This window comes from Dicentrarchus labrax, unplaced genomic scaffold (assembly GCF_905237075.1).
Source record: "Dicentrarchus labrax unplaced genomic scaffold, dlabrax2021, whole genome shotgun sequence".
Lineage (NCBI taxonomy): Eukaryota > Metazoa > Chordata > Actinopteri > Moronidae > Dicentrarchus > Dicentrarchus labrax.
In genome coordinates, this window is record NW_026136716.1 from 1,357,333 (window position 1) to 1,380,845 (window position 23,513).

The 23,513-nt window shown below is 46.5% G+C and overlaps 1 protein-coding gene across 6 annotated transcripts in view; it reads right to left on the reverse strand.

Annotated features, from left to right (window-relative positions):
• The window catches only part of agap1 (ArfGAP with GTPase domain, ankyrin repeat and PH domain 1), a 135,540-nt gene that overhangs the window by 85,193 nt on the left and 26,834 nt on the right, over positions 1 to 23,513 (reverse strand). For 2 of the 6 annotated variants that reach the window (XM_051426920.1, XM_051426917.1), the window contains exon 1: positions 16,205 to 18,116. The exons of 2 other annotated variants lie outside the window; for them this stretch is intronic. In XM_051426920.1, coding sequence (XP_051282880.1) covers positions 16,205 to 17,393 — 1,189 coding nt within the window. In that variant the 5' untranslated portion in view covers positions 17,394 to 18,116. Of the gene's footprint in view, positions 1 to 16,204; positions 18,119 to 23,513 lie in introns of those variants that run through there. 2 more of the 6 variants (XM_051426923.1, XM_051426919.1) reach the window with 2 other exon arrangements.

The window sequence follows — 23,513 nt, forward strand, 5'->3', positions numbered from 1 at the left end:
ATCAGTACAGCAAGACAGAGATACACCATGTGGATGCCAGCAGAGCATCGTGGGTAAATCACAAAAGGATACAGAGAGAGAAAGATTTATTAAAAGAGGGGGAAAAGGATGGAGAGGAAGAGAGGGATGAAATAAGATGAAGATCAAAAGATGCAAATGAAAGCCAGGACTTAGACGACAGTTTCATTTCCTCGCTAACGTTTTAAATTTCCCTCTCCCCTCTGGGTCAAACATCTTTTAAACATGTAAAACCGACTCTACAGCCTCGTAAGAGCACATTTTATCCTCCATTCCTCAACAAATATATAATGTATACGCCAGGAGGCCGCGACAAGACGTTAAAAGGATGAACCTCCAAATGATATCTGCCTTTTTACCCATCAGGCACTGCAGCAGGCTAAAACATTGTGATCCAAACACAAGTCAGATGTTTTAAAGATCTGAAATCTGTTTTTAGCTGCAGGAAGATATAAACTGACTGTTGTTTAAAGTCGTGTCAAAACAGTCGGCCTCAATACGGAGGAGTCACCTGGAACGCAGCAGGTACGGTGGAAAACAGACGGTTTAAACGCCGAAACACTGGCAGGGATCCATTCAGAGGGTTCGGAAATAACTAAAAAGGGACATGAGAGTGAGCCGGATAAAGTATAAATGAAGTGATTCAGGGATGTTAATCCTGGTGGAAGTGTTGTTGGCTTCAGTCAACCAAACATTTAAAACTCTGGAATCAACAAAGCAGCAGAATATAAAGGGTTGTTTTCTGGCCAGAGTCAAAAGAAACTTTATTTACACTGTGGAAACTGACTGAAAACAGGTTCTCTGTCCTAAAATAAAACCGAGGCACGACTAATGCTCATTTACATTATATATAATCATCTGCCCATTATTCCATTATTGGATAAAACAGTAAGAAAACCATAATCAAATTTTAATAAATACTTCCATTTATTGCTTATGTAAGCAGCCATGCAATGCATTCTGGTAGCACTGCAGTGCGTTCGAGAGACAGCTCTGCGCTACTTTATGCAATTCAGGGAGTAAAAAACTTTTAAACGATTTCCTATAATATAAGAGAAAGTTTCCAAACAAGCCGCCATGGGTCTGGTCTGAAATCAGTGTTTGTCTGGTTGTAGGAAGGTGGAGCCTTTTGTGACTCCAGGCGTCCAATGCTGGGAAACGCCCCTGTGGACACGCACCGTAAGCAGTGGAAGCTCTATGAATGAAAAGGGAGGCCGTGTTGTTGATTGTGAAAGAGCCGCAGTGTGGAGGAGAAACCAGACGGGTGGAGATACGACACGGAGGGAAAGAGCGAGAGACGAGGAGAGAGCGTATCAAAGAGACGTGAAAGGAGTGAAAGATAAAGAGGTGAGAGAGGAGGTCGCCGACGGGGCAGCGGCTTCAAAGCATCTCTGAGACAGCGATGGATGAAATGTACGAGGAGAAGGAGGGAAGAGAGGAAGTCAGAGATAAAAGACAGAGAGAGAGAGACTGTATCAGCAGACAATAAAGAACAGATGGCAGCCAGCCAGCCAACACCACACACACACACACACACACACACACACACACACCTCTGGTTTGCTGTGTGTTACAACATGAGGCGGCACAATGCAGCCTGCAGACCTGGCGCGTGCTGAGGAAAACCTCCATCAGTGTGAATGACAGCAGTGAAAGTGACCCCGAGACGCCTCGTTTCTGGATCTGTTCTGGGGGGTAAAACGCTGTTGAAATGTCCGTTGAGAAACTGGTCGGATCGTACAACGCAGCCGACATTCAAAAAAAGGTTGAATGGACACATTTTAGGCTCTGTGATTGGAAGACAGGTTTCCTATCGTCAGATGACTTCCTGACAAAGATCCAGACGTGGGCGGGACTAACCAGAAGTCGCTCTATAATGATAAACATGATTGATTAAGGATACCAAAAACAGTTACTATTTATTCAGAACAATGTTTTTGTTAAGTTTCTATATTTATGACAACAGATGTTGGCATATTTTACTCGTTTGATACTTCAGTGCATTGATTAGTTCCACAATTAATCACTTGTTTGGCATATAAAAAGGTCAGAGTCTCTACATTAGTGTCATATCTACGGTGGCATCTTTAAACGTCTTGGTTTGTCTGGCCAACAGCACAAAACCCCAAAATAAACATCAAAATATTCAGTTCACACTGATATAAAACAGAAAAGAAACAAATCCATAAATGAAATAGTGATTTTATTTAGTTTCCTCCTGATGGATCCTCTCTCTTCCTGTTTCATAAACCATCATTAATCTTGGTCTTCATAGAAGATGTTGGAGCTGCAGAAGCAAACCACCTCTTCAAACAAAGCTTTAAAGGATTGGTCCAATCTGAAGATGATCTCAGATGTAAAAGTGTAAATAAATCTGAGCCCAGAAGCCACTGTGTGTAAAATAAAACCTCATTGTTTGTGCCAGCAGCCAGACGTTGAGTCAGATTCGACCTCTGAGTGACCGCCGGCCGCTCTCTGCCCAGAGAGGCTGGTTAGCAGCCGCAGCCGAACCCGGCCTCCGCTGGCTGGTAGCTGCCGGTTAATTACGGCGTGGCCGGTGCCAAACGCACGCCCGTGGGGTTCGGCCTGGATCGACCTCTCCGCCCTGGATCGCCGCCCGAGGTTGGCACCAGAAACAACTCTGCCACAGAGCAACACTTCCTGTCGTTCCTGACAGCGCGACTGCATTTGGAGGTCACGACAGCTGATCTTTAATAAGAAGGACTGAGGTGTCTCGCCTGCAGGCTGCGGAGCACACACGCCAACCTGTCAGCTGTCTTCTAACAGCCTCATGAGACTGCTTCAGCTCGCACGCTCAACACTTAACAAATAAATCACTCAACATCAATCAGCAAGGACAATAAATGGATCCCAGCGGCTGTTTGTAACCACGAGAAGGGAAATCAAAGCCCTGAAGTTGGTTTGGGGACGTAAAAGTTACAGGAAACGTGGTTTGCTGTGGGTCGGGCTCGGGTTGGGTTCAGACAGAAACAGATTAATGGTCATAATGGTTCGCACTGCACTGTTTGCACAGTTTACTTCAGTTTGTAACTTTAAATTTGAAGTGGTAATTTGGGGTCAAGCTCGGCCCCAAAACTAGACCAGGTTGTGAACATGTGACCCCGAAATCACAATTTGCCTCAGGCGTCTTTACAATCTGTACAACACTCAACACCCTCGATTCAGGTGATGGAAAACTCTCCTAAAAACCCTTTAAACTGGGAAAACATGGAAGAAACCTCAGGAAGAGCCACAGTGGAGGGATCCCTCAGTCAGTTCTCTTTATTGACTTCAACTCCCATTCTATTCCTCCTTTTTAAACAAACATAGATTCCTTCTAAATCTCCAAACGTTTTCCAGGACAAGCGGGAATCCTGTCAGACGCATCAAGGTCGAGAAAATCAAAAGTGGAGACGCAGAAAGCTAACAGAGGAGACCAAGAGGAGGACTAAAAACACACCCATAAACGTCTCCAACTGACATCACCATGACGTCACAGGCCTGAGGCATGCTGGGAATCCAAACCATCTACAGGAGCCATGAGAGGAATCCGAGAGCGCGCCGTGCTTCAGTCCAGAAAACTGGTTCTGACTAAACTTAGAAGGTAAACAGGCGACACCCTCGGCGCTGTAACAACACGCTTCACCTGTCGGACACACCTCAACCAACCACACACTGATGATCCCTCACTGCGTTCTCAACCACACACTGAATCATCTCCAACTGTTCAATCACCTTTATCAATGAAAAACTCTCTTTTCTATCTTGTATTATAAAGCATAATTACAATAATGCACAGTGGAATAATGAGAATATGTCATTCAGCTTGTCTTCCACCGTTAATACAACCCATAAATATTCTCCAGGTATAAAGATGGAAACAAGAAATAAAATATAATTGTTTGGGGCTGAAAAAAAGGCAAAAGTTTAACAATAATAAAAAAAAAACAGCAACAAAACAAATAAATGTATATCTTGTGCAAACAGAATGTGCACCAATAATAATAATATCTTCATTATATATCAAACAATACCGTTTAAGATTAATAACATTAATAAATACAGTGTCTGGGGATGTCTGGGTCTCTGCTCTGGATCCTGAACCGAAGTGGAAAAGCTGACTGACGCATTCTTGGACTCGCTCTGTTTGTCTTCTCGGTGCCCACAAGCCCACCAACGCTCGTAAACAACGGTTTGTTTACTGCGCCGAGCGTCGACGCGCTTTCATCACGCCAAGTGTCGGACATTCCAGTGGCTTTTGCCTCAGTGCGGCTTCTTCTTCTGTGGTGTTCAGTCCCGCTTTTATCCCTCCAAACAAGAGGAGGCGCTCATCAGAGGACAGGAGGAGATACTCTGAAATCCTGAAGCTGGAAACCAGCAAACACTTAATTAATCGATGGGTTTTATTTCACGCTGTATATTTAATATTGATGCATCCTGGAAGTGGAATTGCTCACGTTTCCTCCTTTTTTTGAGCATATTTGTGTTTTTTACTCATCCGAAGAGTCTGAGGTGACACTTTGAGCCTTTGTCATTTATAAAGGTGATACTGGGCGATCAATTAAACAGGAACCAGTCAAACAAGCCAAATTTTAAAGGCCAGAAAAAAGAACTATAGAGATAAACAATAAGCTGTCAGCTGGAGTGGAGCTGAACCCTTAAACAGCAGCGGCTGGAATATTTCTCTCATTCAGCTAAATAAAGAAATGTGTGTTTGTCCCACTGTGACCACCATCTGACACACACACACACACACACACACACACACACACACACACACACACACACACACACACACACACACACACACACACACACACACACACACACACACACACACACAAACACACACAGCTTTAATGGCACTATTGTCTTAACACACACACTCTCAGTGGGATGGTGGGTGGAGCGTGGCTACCCTCAGGGCAGGGTGTGTGTGTGTGTGTGTGTGTGTCGGGGGGTTAACCCGTCGTGTGACTGTGACAAATCAGAGCAGCGCCGCCTCATCAGTCACCCTTGGCGTCATATTATCTCAGCCTGAAGTCGCCCTTCACCCCCGTTCCTCTCCCTCTGTCTAACTGTGGGTTTATTTCTCTCCGTCTTTTTCTCCACTCTTTTTTTTTTATCAGATAAACTCATTTTATTTCCGTTCAGGCTGAACAAACATAAAACATACAGCTATTTTAACTAATGGATAGGGTTAGGGGGTTTATTTGTATATTTTACATTATTTATTGGTTTGTTTGTTGTTTACTAACCTTTTGTCTAATTTACACCTCCCCCTGTTATTTTCTATAAAGGTATTTTATTGCAGTTTGGGTTTTAGATGCATCAGATACAATAATAATAATAATAATAATAATAATAATCATAATAACCATAATAAAACATCATCATCATCATTTTCAGGCCTTTTTAAAGCCAGTTGAGGCAGAAATTACGGTTAAAAACAGACAAACGTCGACTTTAAGGCCTGAAAACCTCCTGTTTCTGTTGTTGTGTTCAAAGACGTCAGGACAATTAAGCTTCTTTTGAATTTAAAGGTGGCGACAGGCTTTACAATGTGTGTGTTTACGGAGCGTGTGTGTGTGTGTGTGTGTGTGTGTGTGTGTGTGTGTGTGTGTGTGTGGTTAAGTGTCCGTCAATTTACGTCAGTCACCGTTAATTAAACCAGTCAGACAGGTAACGACACACACTGAGCTGCACACCTGCTGTCTGTTAAACACAATATGTAGTACTGGAACTGGAAGACATTTTAAATATCCACAAGAAATGAACAAAACAACAAAAAACAATAAATAAAATGGACTCTCAGTCTCTGTTAAAAAATGCACTTGAATAAAAACCAAACACAAACGAAAACAATAAATAAAATGGAACTTAAAAACCACACTCTGCCGGCTTTTCGACGATACTAAAGGGCAGCATCTCTTTATCAATGAAGCGAACTACACTGTCTGTGAGTGCACAACATTTTGCACTGTCCTGTTTGTACTTTGTTTGTCGACTAAACGCCCCAGTGATTGTGCACTGTCGGGAAGACAGAGACGGCCCATCTGTAGTAGTTTTATTTCCCAGCTGGGAAAACTGCATCGGATGGTTGTGTTTTAGGTGCGTATGCATGTTTGTCGTGTTACCGCTTTTATGACATACGGTTTTACCACAAATGCGACATACCGACTCGTTCAGGTTTAGTGGTTCACCTCGGTCATTAGGTTTAAATCCGAAGTGCTCCCACACTGCAGCTGTAGCGTTTGGCTCTGTGGTAGGCTACGCCAGGAGTCCCGCCTCCCCACACAGAGGTCATGCGGCTGACAAGTGATTGACACAAGGGTTCACTCCTTGTTACGCTAAGGAACCAAGAGGGGTCACCGTTGCACCGGAGTGGTCATCCAGTCTCTTTGGTAGAGAGAGAGACGAGGAAAACAAACAAGCATGCAAATGGAAACTATCACGGCCGAAAAAATGATCGAGCTCATTTTATTTATCGTGTGATTAATTGATTTATCGCATATCGCGACAGGCCAACACACACACACACACACACACAGTGTTTGAATAAAGACAAACTGCTCATTTATAAATAAACCAAAATAAAGAAGGTGTCAGATCGGTACAGAGATGTTAGGCCAACAGGAGGTCTCACTCAATGTGTTACAGTGAAGGCTTTCACACTTTTTAAATCATCCATCATCAGCAGACTACTACTACTACTACTACTACTACTACTACTACTACTGATGTTAGGAACGTAAAGATATACTGCAAGAAAAACATGCGAGGATTCAAATCAGTGAGCTGGAAAATGAATCGAGGCATCAAGACTTCACAAACTAAAAGGAAATGTGTGTTGTTTTAGGCAGTTTAGACCTCAGAAATATGAATAAAGGATTAAAGTATCTATCCATCTATCTATAATTTGATAAAGAAAACGTACGGTTACATCTCGGAGCTAATGATGTATTATTGTGTGTGCGTTTATTAGAATAATCCTGTAATATAAAATACTATTACTACAATGCGCACACACACACACACACACAGATGAGATAATGATGGTGTAAAGTGCCATTGAAACACACAAGAGGAAACTACTGTGTACCCTGTAATGCAACAGCCTACACACACACACACACACACACACACACACACACACACACACACACACACTCTCTCTCTCTCTTCAGGCCTCTGACTGATGACTGCGGGTTTTTATTAAAAAACAAATCTTCTGGTATTGCGAGTATTTCCCTCCAGATGTCCATGCTTCCCACACACACACGCACACACGCGCACACACACACACACACACACACACACACACACACACACACACACACACACACACCCCTCCTCCACTCTGATTAAAGCTGCCTGAGGGGAAACCAGGAAGTTGGAGCAGGAAGAGGATGGCAGGCGACCAACCATAGACGAGCTGAGACAAAGAGGCGATGGGACTGTAAACAAGAGAAGCTTCGATGGATCCATTCACTGTTTTCACACCAGCTTTACACTATGGCTCCTTTCAGTCACTCAACAACAATGTTACACGCTGGACCTTTAAACTCAATCTCCCGTCATCACTTCACATCTAACAGACATCGAATAGAAACAGAGTCTTCCAGCTGATTCAGGATCTGCTGTCTGCAGTCTGACGGGTTGATGCTGCAGAAATCAGACTATACGTCGTTATAAGCACATTCATAATTCCTGTTTCTTGTTAGTAATGAGTTAAATTTGTCACAACGCTGCTTAAAGGAGGAAACCCACGTTCACAAATACATCTTGTTGTTCAACTGATATAAAATTATTAAATCTGTATTTAAAAGTGAATCTGCCGATCAGATAAATCCTAAACGAGGGGGAAGTGCTGCAGATGCTGACTGCGGATTAAAAAATAGGAAACCGCGCTCCTGGTCGGCACTGCGAGGAGTAAACATGCTGATGAATGAGCAGCGTGTCCTCTAACATTATCATTATAATCTACACTTACAGCCCACCTCCCTCCTCTGACCTCAGATCTGTCACAACCATTCAGAGCTGCAAACTGATGCAGCTGCACTTCCCACCCGAACTCCCCTCGTCACTGTGTGTGTGTGTGTGTGTGTGTGTGTGGTGAGATTAGTGGGTGTGAAAACGAAGGGGGAGGGTCTGCGAGGAGACAATATCTGCACGTCAGCGGCGTACGCTGCAGTCGAAGCTGTGTTCACTTGTACTGAATGTGTAAGTGTGGCTGTTATAAATAACTCTGCACATTATCACGGCAGCGCTGTCGCCACGAACATCTGCTAACTGCAGACTGAGGATCAATAAAGTCTTTAAAGTGCTCCCTTTTTATTCAGATTCATTGTTTTTCTCTACTGTAGCAACTTCAGCTGTCGTGTACACAATTTGCCCGATGGCGGATGCCGATGTTTTGTTGTTATTTATTCACACTTTCGTGCCGAGAAACAAATAAATCTACAAAGATAAGCGCCTGTATGTACATACTGAACTCTAAAAAAGCATCAAATAATTAAATAAATTAAATATAGTGGAAGACTTTGGACAGATCTTTGAGGGTCAATCAATTTGAAAAAGACCCTTTTATTCTTGTATAACTGACCCTTCATAAGCTCCACCCCTTTTTGCTCTGTGCTCCAATCACAGTTGAGTGAGCCTTGGTCGACTTCCTCTGTTCCTGTACTTAGAGATGCTACGTGCTAGGCTAATCTACGTTGGAAAGACAAGCACATTTTGAAGGTGGTTAAAAGAAAATAAAATACAGATATATAGTCACATCAAGTAAATTACTAACCGTTTATCACTAGAACTCTAAAACGTCACTATAAAATTACAGAAATGGTTTAAAGTCACTTGAATTAGTTCCTGCTTTAGCTTTGGGTCACCAGAGGTGAGATATCCTTAAATCCACTCTTCTAGAACCAGAATTCAACAGCGCCGGGAAATATTTGACCGTGACAGTCCGATACGAAGTACCGGCGTGTAAAACTGGCCCGGGCTCGATCCCATCAGCGCCGTAACATCGGGCTAATCCTGGCTACATGACAGACCGCGGAGCTTCGCTTTCCCACCTCGCAGACAACAGCGGGCTTTGTGTGCAGCGCTCACAGGCGGCCCCAGCTGTTCCCCGTGGCCCCGGGGACACGGGAGGTGAGGGGACGACGGGCAAAAAGAGGAGGGGGACGCCGCCTCCGCCGGGCCCGGGGATCTGAGATACCGGAGCTGCTGGCAGCGAGAGGCGGCGGATTGAAACGACTGCAGCAGGTGTGAGAGAAAGAGGCTGTTTGTGTGTGAGAAAGGATGCAGAGAGGAAGAGGAGAGGAAGAGGAGGATGTGCACGCCATCGGTTAACCCTTTCAGCACCGGCAGGAACTACATTCAGGACGGGTTTTATAACCGATGTGAGAGAATATCAGGTTCTTTGATAAAACATAACCGCAGACTGTCGATATATTGATCCAACTGCTCAACCTGATAGGAATCGTATCACCAGATTCTTGCCAATACACAGCCGTAATCAGCACAACCTACAACATAAAATAATCACCAGACTGCTCAACCTGCAGAACAAAATGTCCGACTGCTGGCGTCTCCTCGTACGGCGAGGTCCACCATACAGATATTACAGTTCGTTACTCAACACAAGCAGATTTAATATGTTCAGCAGGATCATATTCAGTCTCCTCTGACCTGATTTACTGCCACTGGGAAATTATGCAAAACAGAAACGGACTCTTTTATTTAATCTGATGTTGGTTTGACCAGAAGTTCATGAACCTTTCTCAGTCAACGACCCACAAACAGACGCACACCTGCTACTAAAACCTTCATTTGATATTTAAAACAAGTTGAATTAATTCGATTTGTGCCAAACAGGAGAACTGTCGTCATGTCGCTGTGAACTTTAAAAACAGCCTCTGATGAGATTGAGCCTTTGAGAACCAATCAGAGAGGATTTCCTGCCATTAGTCATGCTTCAGCGCACAAATTAAGGACTAATTAGTTCCTGAATTAAGTGAAATTAACTCTTGTACGGTTGATGGGAACCGACGGACCACCCTACTGGGTGATAATGTGGATCTCAGCTGTTAATGGTCTCAGCTGTCAGACACTGCGGGTGTCGGCAGAAACATTTAAACTACATTTTATAGTATTTATCTGCCGGAGTTTGATTTATTTTACCTTCAAAAGTGTCTTTTACAAGCGAGACGCGGCCGTACAAACTCACAATATATGAAAATATACAATACAATATACCAATATATAAATAGATATAAATGTGCTGTATCAGTTAGAATATATAAATCAATATATGGACTCAGATACTGTAATAAACATCATATAATATAGATAGAAAATATCATTTTTACACATAAATATGAACTGTCTCCACAGGATGAATCAGCTGCAGATATCAATAAGTGCTGATGATTGATTAATATATTCTCAACAGGTGCAGGAAACACACATTCCAGCAGACACACACACACACACACACACACACACACACACACACACACACACACACACACACACACACACACTCTGACCTAAATATCAGCTTTTAATCAGCCACCATCCCCCCCTTCCACACAGTCAGTCATCCTCATCCCAAATCAAATAAAACCACCGTCACACCACCTACGGTTTCAAAACACACACAGAAACACACACACACAGAAACACACACACACAGAAACACACACACACAGACACACACGATTAGGTGTCCATTTAATCAGAGAGCTTATCTGACTGTCCAGGAGTCGTGTAGACCAGAATTAAACGGCATTTGTAACCTAGATGGGGTCTTAGTAACCTGTGTGTGTGTGTGTGTGTGTCTGTGTGTGTATATAAAGTGATATCACACAGATTTTACTGGATCGTCTCAGCTGTGGGTTGAACCCAGAGTTCAAGCGGTCAGAAATCACACACTAACCGACTGTTCTCCCAGAGTACGACTGTTACACTGAGCCTGAGCCTCCTCCTCCCTTCTTTAATCAAACCACAAACATTATTTTACAGAGGTGATGTTCATTTAAACTCCTTTCATCCGGCTCGGACCGCGATGTGTCAGAGCTGTGATCCGTAACGCGAACAGTCGGCATCCTTCGTTTAGCACGCAGTATGTTGAGCGCGTGTTGCCATGGCGACAGAGTTTTGGTTGTACAAACACAGCAGCTCACGTTCAGGTTGATTTCAGGTCCATTAGCATCTTTACATCCAGCAGGTCGCGTCGCTTCCCCTCTGATTACTGCTTCCTTTGTTCTCCAAACTACTGGTTCTGAATGGGGAACATGACGGGGAGGAGGACAGCCACACAACATCTGTGTGTGTGTGTGTGTGTGTGTGTGTGTGTGTGTGTGTTTGTGTTTCAGCCTGCTTACATCATGTGTTAACACTATCTTACGTGTGGAAACTGTGTGCATTTTTTAAAATCTAAACTCATATATAGATATGTGTGTGTGTGTGTGTGTGTGTGTGTGTGTGTGTGTGTGTGTGTGTGTGTGTGTGTGTGTGTGGCGTCAGCGAGCGTCCTTGTCTCCTGCCCTCCGATGGATTTGACTCTTATGTAAGGGCTTTAAAACAGCAGGGGGGGGTGCAGATCGCTGTGACGCTGGCACGCCAACGGCACTCGGGCCAGTGGTGGATTATGGGAAGTAGGGACAGAGAACAGGGTGGACACACACACACACACACACACACACTCACACTCACACTCACACTCACACACCACACACTCACACACACCACTCACACACACAGCGGCTCGAGGAGGAATGTGCTACTTCACTGCTTCCAGCGGCTTGTTCAAATAAGGGAGCACGTCCCTCTAAAAACACACACACACTTGCCACAAGGTCCAATTTGGGTCTGAAGAGGAAGTGGGGAGGTGGAGGAGGAGGGAGGGAAGAAACAGTGGGGTGAGGAAGAGGGAGGAGGGTTAAGACCAAGGACACACATGCTCTTTGACCCCAGAATGGCCTCTGGCACCGGGGCGACGCGGCAGCCGGCTAATAAGCGCAGAGAGGTTGTACGAGTGTGTGTGAAACAAAGAGACTCAAAACAACCGATAACATGACGGATGACAAAGTGAACAGCTGGACTACAGACATCCAAAGATCCACAATATATACGCCTTTCCTCCTGTGGCTCAACGTACAAATACCACGGCTGCTCTGGGACTTTCCATATTTAAGGACATTATGAAAACAACATGGATTATTCTTTTTTTTAATCTTTGGACCTCTGAATATCTGCAGTTGAGCCCCAACAACCTCTGGCTGAACCTGAACCATAAATTAACTGAAACAACACTTTGGTTTGCTTGCGAAGGTTTCTGCTGACTGAGTGTCCAGTAAACGTGTTTTCTGAGTTCCACTCAACAAGTCTGAGCACTTTAATGACCTGAAGGCTTTAATGTAATTTACCTAGAATCAGTTAACTGCCTGATTTTCTCTGTAGTTGGGCTAAAAACTGCTGAACTCTCGTACAGTGAAACAGGTCTGTTAAATTCACCGTTTTCTTCACAGAGTCTGGTGTAAAAGCAGCATGCTCCAGTGGCCTGACCCGCCTGCAGTGTTGATCCAGTCAGAACCGAGCAGTTAAAGGTGGACAGACAGAAATAAAGCCCCCGCCGGAGACTCTGAGAACCAGGACAGTCCTCGGCCTAGTTTTGATGTCCCACAATCCTCGGCTCCTCACCTCTGTGACCGCTCTACCAAACCGCAGTCAAAAAAAAAAAAGCAAGTTTCTGTGGCAACATATTAGCATTTCATTCCTTGCACTGTGTTTATGCTAACACTGTAGCATAGACCATGTTAAATTAATGGTTCAAACCTCCAACACTCACCGTCCATTAAATCCGCTAATTGATCCGTCATGTGACTTTTGTTTACTTGGCCCGACGGGCTTTTAACAGCAGCGTGAAACCGAAAAAGAGCCCAAATACAAGAATGCAACCAAGTCAACTTTTCCACTCTGAAAGCAAGCAAAGAAAAACCACCGAAACTCTGAGAGCTGGAGGACGAGACGGAGTCGATCCCAAGGTTACGATCCAGTGACAGATACAGACAGGCAGGCAGGCAGACAGACAGACAGGCAGACAATGGGGAACAAGGCGACTCATGTGCAGACTCACTAAAACGGGAAATAAAGTTTCATCAGGCGACATAAACAGAACATGTTTGCGTTTACAGACCGACGGCGTGTACAGAAAGTCATCAACACACCGGTTGGTGGATGTGAGGGAGGAAACAATAGTAAGAGGGGAGGAAGAAGGAGGAGAGAGGAGAGGAGAGGAGAGGAGAGGAGAGGAGGAGGGGAGGAGGGATGGCAAGGGGGAGGCGAGGATAAGAGGGATCAGAGAGGGAAGGAAAGCAAGAAAGAGGTAACTGAGGAGGGATGCGAGAGAGAGGGAGGACATAAGGAGGGAAGGGAGAGGGGAAGGAGGGAGAAGACGTAGGAGGGTGGGAGAGAGGAGGAAAGAAAGAGAGGATAGAACGTAAACACAGAGGGAAGAATGGAGGAGGAGGGTCACCTCTCCATCATCCCTCCATCTCTGCGCTCCCTGCAGCATTTCTCCTAATAGGATTTTCTCCCTATTATACCCCATTGTAGTGTGTGTGTGTGTGTGTGTGTGTGAGTGTGTGTGTGTGTGTGTGTGTGTGAGTGTGTGTGTGTGTGTGTGTGTGTGTGTGTGTGTGTGAGTGTGAGTGTGTGTGTGTGTGTGTGTGTGTGTGTGTGTGTGTGTGTGTGTGTGTGTGAGTGTGAGTGTGAGTGTGTGTGTGTGTGTGTGTGTGGATCAAAGTCGCTTCATCTGGAGGAGTTTCAAGTCCAACCATTTGATCAGTGTGCATGAGAGTGAGTGTGTGTGTGAGTGTGTGTGTGTGAGTGTGAGTGTGTGTGTGTGAGTGTGTGTGTGAGTGTGAGTGTGCATGAGAGTGAGTGTGTGTGTGAGTGTGTGTGTGTGGTGTGAGTGTGTGTGTGTGTGTGTGTGTGTCTTTTCTCAGAAGAAGATAACTGGATGCAAAAAAGACGCAGTAATTGGCAACGCTGTGTGTGTGTGTGTGTGTGTGTGTGTGTGTGTGTGTGTGTGTGTGTGTGTGTGTGTGTGTGGGGCTATCTGTAGGGAGTAAATGCAGGGGAATGTGTGTGTAAAAGGGTGTGGATGTGTGTGTGTGTGTGTGTGTGTGTGTGTGTGTGTGACCTATATCCCCAGCCATGCAGAAATAATGCGCGCACTACGTGTGTCAAAACCCACACCCACACACACACACACACACACACACACTCTCCACTAAGACACAGTGAGGTCAGGGGAGTGGATGGGTGGGGCTGCCCGGTGTGTTTTGGATCACAGTGAAATAACTCTGAGTATCTGAGCATCACATGAGTGTGTCGCTGCTCTGCTGCAGGTATCTCTGTGTGTGTGTGTGTGTGTGTGTGTGTGTGTGTATTCGTAACGATATGGATCAGGGTGAACGGCACATTGTACTTTATGCTAACACAGACCATGTGAAGTTACAGGTTTCATGCTAATGCATTAGCATAACTCCTCCAGCTCTGCTTCCTGCCTCAGACACCTCATCTGAAGACCTGCAGCCACGTCTCAGGAATCCCAGCAATGTGGAGGCTTTCCACCCGCCCCCCCGCCCCGACCTGGTGTCAGACACAGACCGCCAAACCAGTTACTCGACCTCCGAGGACCTGGAGAATCCCCCGCCTCAGGAAAGGTCGCAAGAAACCTTAAACTAGAGTAAAGCATGAAGCTCATCACACAGGCAGGCTCCTTTATTGTGTTTAATAAGAGAGAAAACCAGCCTGAAACTATCACCGTTAGTACACAGTGTTACAGGACTTCAACTTCCCATTAAGAAAAATGTCTATTCTAAACGATTCATAACACCCAAAGCAGAGTTTTAGTCTTGAAGGGAGCAAAAAGAGTTTATGGTAACTACAGAGAAACATCCTTAGAGCTCGCTGTTGACTGGGCAGCACACACACACACACACACACACACACACACACACACACACACACACACACACACACACACGCGCACACACCTCAACGTGTGAAACTCCTGCAGCTGTAAGCTCAAACATCTGGAGGCTGGTGGAGGAACAGTGACCTGACAGGAAGACACGCGTCTGTCTGTCTGTCTGTCTGTCTGTCTGTCTGTCTGTCTGTCTGTCTGTCTGTGCGTCTGTCTGACTGACCAGAACAAATCCACTTCCTCTCTCGTCATGTTTTCCACTCGTCCCATCGCGACGGAAAGAGGATGCTGGAGTGTGAATGTGCAGATAAAAGCCCGTAACGTAACAGAAATGTAGAAGTTCAAAGTCAAACTGCTCCGCTGCTATTTTAAACCCATCTTCCCTCCTCACTCCTCTTTTTCTGGATGTTCCTGCTTTTCATCTGAAGCTTTAAAAGCTCTAATCTGTAACGTTTCCTCATGAAACAGCTCTTACTCTACGTTCTATGTGTAGAGCTAATATTGTGTATGCTATTATATTCATCCGATGTTTGGATCTTAAGTTATCAGAGAAACAAGCCGAGCTAACGTTAGCGTGATATCACACTGTATGTTTGAATCTCTTTGACTCTGCATTTTAAACTGAGGCTGAGAACAAAAGCAACTCAGAGTAATGAAAGACAAACAGCAGCAACCACACATCACCCTGCTGTCCAAAACAAATACCTCACACACACACACACACACACACACACACACACACACACACACACACACTGATCCGTCCTCCCCCACTGCTTCAGTCTCCACAAACAGACTCTCTTGGTGAAGGTCTCCACTGTAAAATCACATTATGTTTCTGCCGCAGTGTTTACACTCAACAGACCACAACTGAAGAGTTAAAGACACGAGAAACTGTTGGTTTGGGGTCCCACAAAGGGCCCCGAGATAAACCTGAGGGGTCCCACAAAGGGCCCCGAGATAAACCTGAGGGGTCCCACAAAGGGCCCCGAGATAAACCTGAGGGGTCCCAAGAGTTATAAACAAAGAACAAGTTATAAACAAAGAAACAATCTCTCGTTCACACTGAAGGGGCGATAAAGGCTGACAGGAATCAATCAGAATCTATATGGATCTCTAAAAGCCTCCAGCTGACACCTGTCAGGTGACTGCAGACAGGTGTGTGATGTCAGACAGGTGTGTTACCTTCAGTGCTTCCTCCGTTCATGCTCTCAGTGCTGGACTGGGACAGAACCCGTCTCTTGCTCCACTGCAGGGATCGCTCGGTGCCGGGGCTCCCCACCGGGCTGGAGGTGGACCCCCCGTCCCTCCTGGAGAAGATCCCGCTGAAGAAGCGGACCAGACGCCTCTCGCTGGAGCGGCCTCCCCCTCCCCTCAGCAGGAAGCCCCCTCCCGACCCGTCCTTCTCAGCGGCCAGCCGCAGCAGGTCGCTGTTGTCCAGCGTGCGGTTCTTGTTGCCCCGCACTCGCTCCCAGCGGCTCAGCTCAGACATGGAGTCCGTCTTGTTGAGGACGGCGCCGACCTCCAGGGTCCTGCTCTTCTGCCGGGTGGGGTCGAGGGCGAGGCGGGGGACCGGGGGAGTGACCGCCGGAGCCTCAGGGTCCTTCTCGCAGCCGTCTGGGGCAGCGTCACGGCCGATGCAGCCGGAGCTGCTGTGGTGTTTGTCTTTGGAGAGCGCGCGCAGACGCAGCAGCTCGCCGCCGCTCCAGTGCCTGAAGCTGAAGCTGCGGCGCAGGAGGCCGGGGGGGCGCTTCAGAGGAGGCGTCTCAGGGGAGGAGGCTTTGGCTGCTTTGCCGTTGCTTTTAGAGTGAGACATTTTCCCATCGCCGTTCAGGTCGGGGCTCCTCTCCTCCATGCTCTTGGCTTTCAGGAGTCTCTTCTTCTTCCTGCCGTTCTCCATGGCGCCGTCTGTTTGTGGAGGTTCAGTGCACAAATCCTCTGTAAGCCTCCCTGAATCCACCACTTCCTGCCCCTGAGAGTCCTCTCTGCCGAGCTCCGCCACCGGGCTCGTGGCCTTTTCCTTCAGCTCTTTCTGGAGGAGGTGTTTCCTGGAGATCTTCAGCCTCCCCAGCTCCAGTTGGCCCGTGCTGAACGTCCTGAAGTTCCTCATGTAGCCGTGCGCTGACGAGAACTCGTCCGACTCGTCCTCCACCTCCTTCAGCTGCTCCAGCAGGCTGCCGCGCTGGACCTCCGTCGAGCCCTCCCTCCGGAAGGCGCTCACCTTGGGGTTCTCTGCCCGTCGGGGGCCCGGCCCGCCGTCCTCATCGTCCAGACTCTCCCTCTTCACCAAGGTGAGGGAGATCCGGTACACGGTTTTCCTCTGAGGTGTGCCCCTCTCCATCCTTTCAGTGCAGTTGCTGTCCAGAAGGTACATCCCTGATGAACACTGCTCCTCTTCAGCTGCACCCAAAACGGATCCAGGCTGTTAGAAACCCACAGAACTGATGCTCCAGTGCTGCTACAGTATTTACATTAACAGAGGGTTTCTGCTTTAAACGGGTTTAAATGTAAATATGTTTCTCCACAAACGGGTTCAACTGCACCAGAAACAAAACGCTACGGGGCAATAACCGACTCTCCCCTCATCCAGATGTGCAAACAGCGCGGACTTTAACGCAGGAAATACATTCCGTGTTCATCCCAGCGAATTTTAACCGGCTACTAACTGCCCGGCGATCCCCGGCGTGTACAAACACTTTCTGCCCGGGCAGAGAAGTCCTTACCACCGGGAGTCCTCCGCCGTGGGTCCCGCCGCCAGCTCTGGATCCTGCTCCGGTATCCTCGTCTGCATTACAGACCAACCGAGCCGTGAGTGTTTCCCCACCGCTGCGTCCCGGACGGTGCCAGCGCGTCGTCTCCCATTGTGTGCGCACATCCCCCGCAGCGCCCCGCAGCTCCCCGCAGCACAGCCGAGCCCTCTTTCACCTCGATTGTGATTCAAATGCTGTTGGATTTTAGAGGCCAAGACCCGGACCCTCCCCTCCCCTCCTCTGCTCTGCTCCGGATCGCTCGAAGCTCCCTGACAGCGACACAACGGACGGCAGCCGCGGTCCCGTTCCCTCCTCCGCACACTGAACACACTCTCCGCTCCTCTCTCTGGCTCTCTCTCTCTCTCTCTCTCTCTCTCTCTCTCTCTCTCTCTCTCTCTCTCTCCACACACACACACACACACACACACACACACACACACACACACACACACACACAAATCATGCACAGCAGCAAGAGATGATGGGAAAACACGGAGCGGAGTCTCAGCTAAGGACTGGACCTGGGTTTGGAGCATTGACTGCATTAAAGGAGAAACCGTCCTGGAAGCAGAACTGGGTCCGTTTGGGCAATTAGCATCATTAGCATTAATAAGCACACATATGGACAATATTTCCGCAATGTGAACAGTATTGGAGGTTGGGGTTGGGTAATGTGGCCACTTCAGGTCCAAACGACCTCAATAAGCTCCAGAACCTCTCTTATACTGTTAATATAGCTGATTATAAATGCTTCATTACTCGTTTGTGTCAGCAACTTGATCAATAAAGTCGATTCGAACCCAAGATGGAGATATATTTTTTAAATGAACGGACACACTGATTTTAACAGACACCTGAAACAGGCAGATTGAATAAATTAAGGCTGCAAATGACCATTATTTTCACTGATTTCTGATCGCATCAATCCTTTCTTAATTAATCGATTAGTTATTTGGTCTCTAAACTGGTGAACAGAAGTCCTCAAATCTCAGTTTGCTGTCAGAGGACCAAAGAAACCTTAAAATATTTTCTCACACATTTTCTCTTAATTAATTGAACAATAATTTAGTAGAGAAATAATAAATTGATGGTTTGCAGCTCTGTTATTGATTATTTTATTAGTCATTCGGCTTTTAAATGTCCAAAAACATGTTCAAATATCAGTTGAAAATTAAAATATATTCAGTTTACTGTCACACAAATTAAAGAAATGAGAATCTGGATCCCATAAAGAAGATCAATCTGCGATCAATGGATCAGCTCTGGTTGTATGTAGGTCAGCGGCAGCGTCACACATCCAGTGTCCGGTTCGTGTTTTCCAGCCTGCAGCGGCCTCAACAAACAGGGTGGAGTCTGCTCTTCCTCCCCTCTGTCTGTCAAGATCTTTAAAGCCTGCAGGCAGCCACACACACACACACACACACACACACAAACACACACACACACACACACACACACACACACACACACACACACACACACACACACACACACACACACACACACACACACACACACACACAAGAGATACCTGCAGCAGAGCAGCGACACACTCATGTGATGCTCAGATACTCAGAGTTATTTCACTGTGATCCAAAACATAATAAACAATAAAATACAGGACAACATGGATTACTTCCAGGATATTTCCAGGTGTCTCCAGGATCAGAAAACTAGTCTCTACATTTACAGCTCGTCCAGGTTTTTGTTTGCAGAACCTGTCACACACACACACGAAGGTCTTTTACACTCAAACATGGGCTAGTTTTTCACTTTGCTGCCATTCGACGAACCTTTTTACATTCCACCGTCAGCCTCTCTCCTCTGATCCGCTTTTAATCACTTTCACTCATCAACTTTCACACTCTGTGTTTCTGTGTCGTTTATAATGTTCTTCACAATCAGGAAGCCGACGGTCTGCAGCTCTGTCGTCGCTGCAGCTTTAAAATATTAAAGGCAGTAGTGAAACCTGACTGATGTCATCTCTTTGATCGTTCACTAAATTAAAATCTATCTTTAAAGTCGAGTCCTGAGTGGAAACTCAGCGCTTTCTTTCATCCTCCAACTCCACCCGTCCTCTGAAGTGTCTCCCTCCATCTCAGAGGAGGAGGAGGCGGGTGCAAGCGAGGGGGAGATTAACTCCTCCTCACCCAAAACTCGCCTCCTGACGCCGTCTGGATTATCACTGGGATTAATCGAGATTAGAGCTGCAGCCGACGGCAACTTTCTCCCTTCACCTCGCCACTTTTTGGGTGTAACACACACACACACACACACACACACACACACACACACACACCTCTCATCTCCTCTGTTCATTTACTCCCACTCTTCTCTCCCTCCATCTTTCTGTGTATGCCCGGGCGTTGCCTGTGAACGTGCCGCGCCGAACATCAAACGCACCTTCAAAAGGCCTCGACGTGACAACCAGGGTTCCCAGTCTTCCAAAGATTTTCCAGGAGTTTTTCTTGACATTTCAGGACAGCATTCGCTCACCAACAGTCATTAGCTTACTGGTCGGCCTAGCACTGATCCTAAGTCAAGTTTATGAAGCGTCTCAGGTTCATTACGAAGCATAAAGCGTTGCGTCTGGTAAACCCTGAGTGAGGTGCTAAAATACAATAACAAACTTCCAGGACAACATAGTGTATTTCCATTTTAATCAAATAGCAGGTTTTTCCATGACTGGAAAACTAGTCCAGGTTTTCCAGCATTTCCAGGACGAGTGGGAACCCTGAGGTCAGGGTTGAGGGTCTTTGCTCGAGGGCACTCTAACAAGAAGAGCTGTCACCTGAAAGCCGCTATAAAGAGCGACCACAGACGCTGCTGAATCCTCTGAGCAGGTGAGTGAACATCTGTAGGTCTTCTGGACCTGACGCCGATGTCCTTCAGGTTTCCGACTGAGGACGAGGACTCAGATCGGAGGCGGAGCAGGCCCCCCTTTATCTGCACGTCCTCTGTGAAATGAAACACGATCTGGTTGGAGGTAGTACTTCGTGGTTGAGGAAACAGCCAGTCGGCTGAGAGGTTTACGAGCACAATGCAGCAGTTTCTCCACGCCGTCACAAACCCCGACTGAGCTGAAATAAAATAAAAATGTCCGGCTTTGTTCCCGACTACCAGTCTCCCTGTTCACTCTGAGGATGATGCTCGTTACCGGTCTCACCAGAGATGGTCCGGAAGAGAGAGTGGAGTTGTTTTTGCCTCTGTGAGTTTATTTAGTAAAGTCAAATCTTCCACGAACGCTGATCAACTTCCTTTTGGAAAGATACAGTTTAATTATAAATAAAGAACAGAGTTGAGATCATCGCTTCCTGTTTTGGAAGATGTTCCTTTATAACGTCGGAGCAGGAGGGTCTTTGGTCCACACACACAAGGTGAGGGGCTGTGAGTTTAAAGCTGCCTGCTTTTTAAATTAAACGTACAAAATACATCTTATCTTTCAGCAGAGCGCTACCAGCAGGCCCCGGCTCCCCCAGGAGGAAGCAGAAACTTTGAATCAAAGTGGAGCGAATTGGACCAGCGCAGAGGTCAGCGGGCTTTAATCTGTCCACAGGTCTCTGGAGACACTGAGGTTGTTATCAGGACCTGCAGCTATACGACCCCCCCCACACCCCCCCAGAGTCTGTGTGATGCTGCTTATAGGAGGAGACGGACAGCAGCTGGAAATTTGAAATGGAGATCTGTGAGCACAGAAGGGTTAACCGGGGTCAGCGGGGAAGATAAATGAACAGCAAATAAACCCTTACAGGGCGTTGATCTTTATGATAATAAACTTTATGGATGATATTGATCCTGTATTGACAGTCAGACTGTGGACATATGACGGCCTTTAGCTCGTGTTTCTAGAGTTACGTGTTGTTACGAACACGTTAGGAATTGTTAAAATGTGATATTTCTTAAAGGGAGTTTGGTGCAGGGAGCTTTTAGTTGGATTCAAACTGCTGATATGGATCAATTTTTTAAGTTTTGTTGCCACTACAGAATCACTAGCTAACTGCTAAAGGCTGATCAGGTTGATCAATGCTTTAATAATGGGAGTATTGATTACTGACGCTGGTTGATCAGGATCATTATCAGCTCATCATGCTGTAAATGGTCGCCCTTGATATTAAAGAGTCGTGGTTTTTTGTAGAGAGAGATAATAATATGATAATAAAGTGATGGTGGAACAACAGGTGCAGTCTGGAGGAGGAGGAGGAGGAGGAGGAGGAGGAGGTGGTTACAGTAGGAAATAAGATACTACAATATGAAATAAGTCTAAATGCAAGAATAGCGTACAGTAAAGAGATAAATGATCAATAAATATGAGATTACACACGTCCTACCGGCCCGCAGACATTCTGTTATTGATGATAGAGTTTAAGATATTTAACTGCGTCTTATTGGTGCTTATTTCTATAATCATACATGATTTATTTCAGCTTTTCTTTCAGAATTCACCCAAATCTCTGCAGTCACTGAGTTCACTGTAGAAAAGAAATGACGGAGGGAAACAGGCCGGGAGTCAACCAACCACCACAGCTTCCAGGAGTCTGCCCCAAGATGTAAAGATATTGCGTTTATAAAAACACAGAGAGGAGCAGAAGATGTTCACAGTCGCAGCTCAACAGGTGAAAGAGAAACCGAGAGCACTCTAATCAAACATGGCAGGGTCGGTTAGCGTCTCCACACACACTCCACCTCATCTTCCTCCTCCTGCATCAAAGAGCCACGAGAAGCACGGCTCCCTCCTCCCTCCTCCCTCCTCCCTCCTCCCTCCTCCCTCCCTCCCTCCCCGCCGACACACCGCCTCACCCCCCTGGAGACGGGGGAAAATGGGTCAGTTAGCAGAGGGAGGAGGAGGAGGAGGAGGAGGAGGAGAGCGGAGGGAAGCCCCCTGCTGGCAGGAGGAGGCACGTACACACACACACACACACACACACACACACACACACACACACACACACACACACACACACACACACACACACACTGAGAAACACAGCAGAGACGCAGGGCTCATACCAATTCAGTCAGAGCTGAGGATTCTGGGAAATTCTACACACACACACACACACACACACACACACACACACACACACACCTTCTTCAGGCTAACTGGCTAATGCTAAGCTAACACGCCAATAAATCAATAATTTAAATAGTTCCTGACAAGTAAACCACGTTGTGCACAGAGGTCAAAGGTCAAAGGTCAAAGCAACGTATACAAACACGACAGCGTTCTTACCTGTGGAGGGCGACAGGTGAGTGACGGCGGGACATGGAAGGAGAGAAGAAGAGAAAGAAGCCAATCAGAACACGAGACACACACACACACACACACACACACACACACACACACACACACACACACACACACAGACACACACACACACACACACACACACACACACACACACAGACACACACAGACACAAACAGACACACACACACACACACACACACACAGACACACACACACACAGACACACAGACACACAGACACACACAGACACAAACAGACACACACACACACACACACACACAGACACACAGACACACACACAAACACAACACAACACACACACACAGACACACAGACACACACACACACAAACACACAGACACACACACACAGACACAACACAAACAGACACACACAGACACAGACACAAACAGACACACACACACACACACACACACACACAGACACACACACAGAACACACACACACAGACACACACACACAGACACACACACAC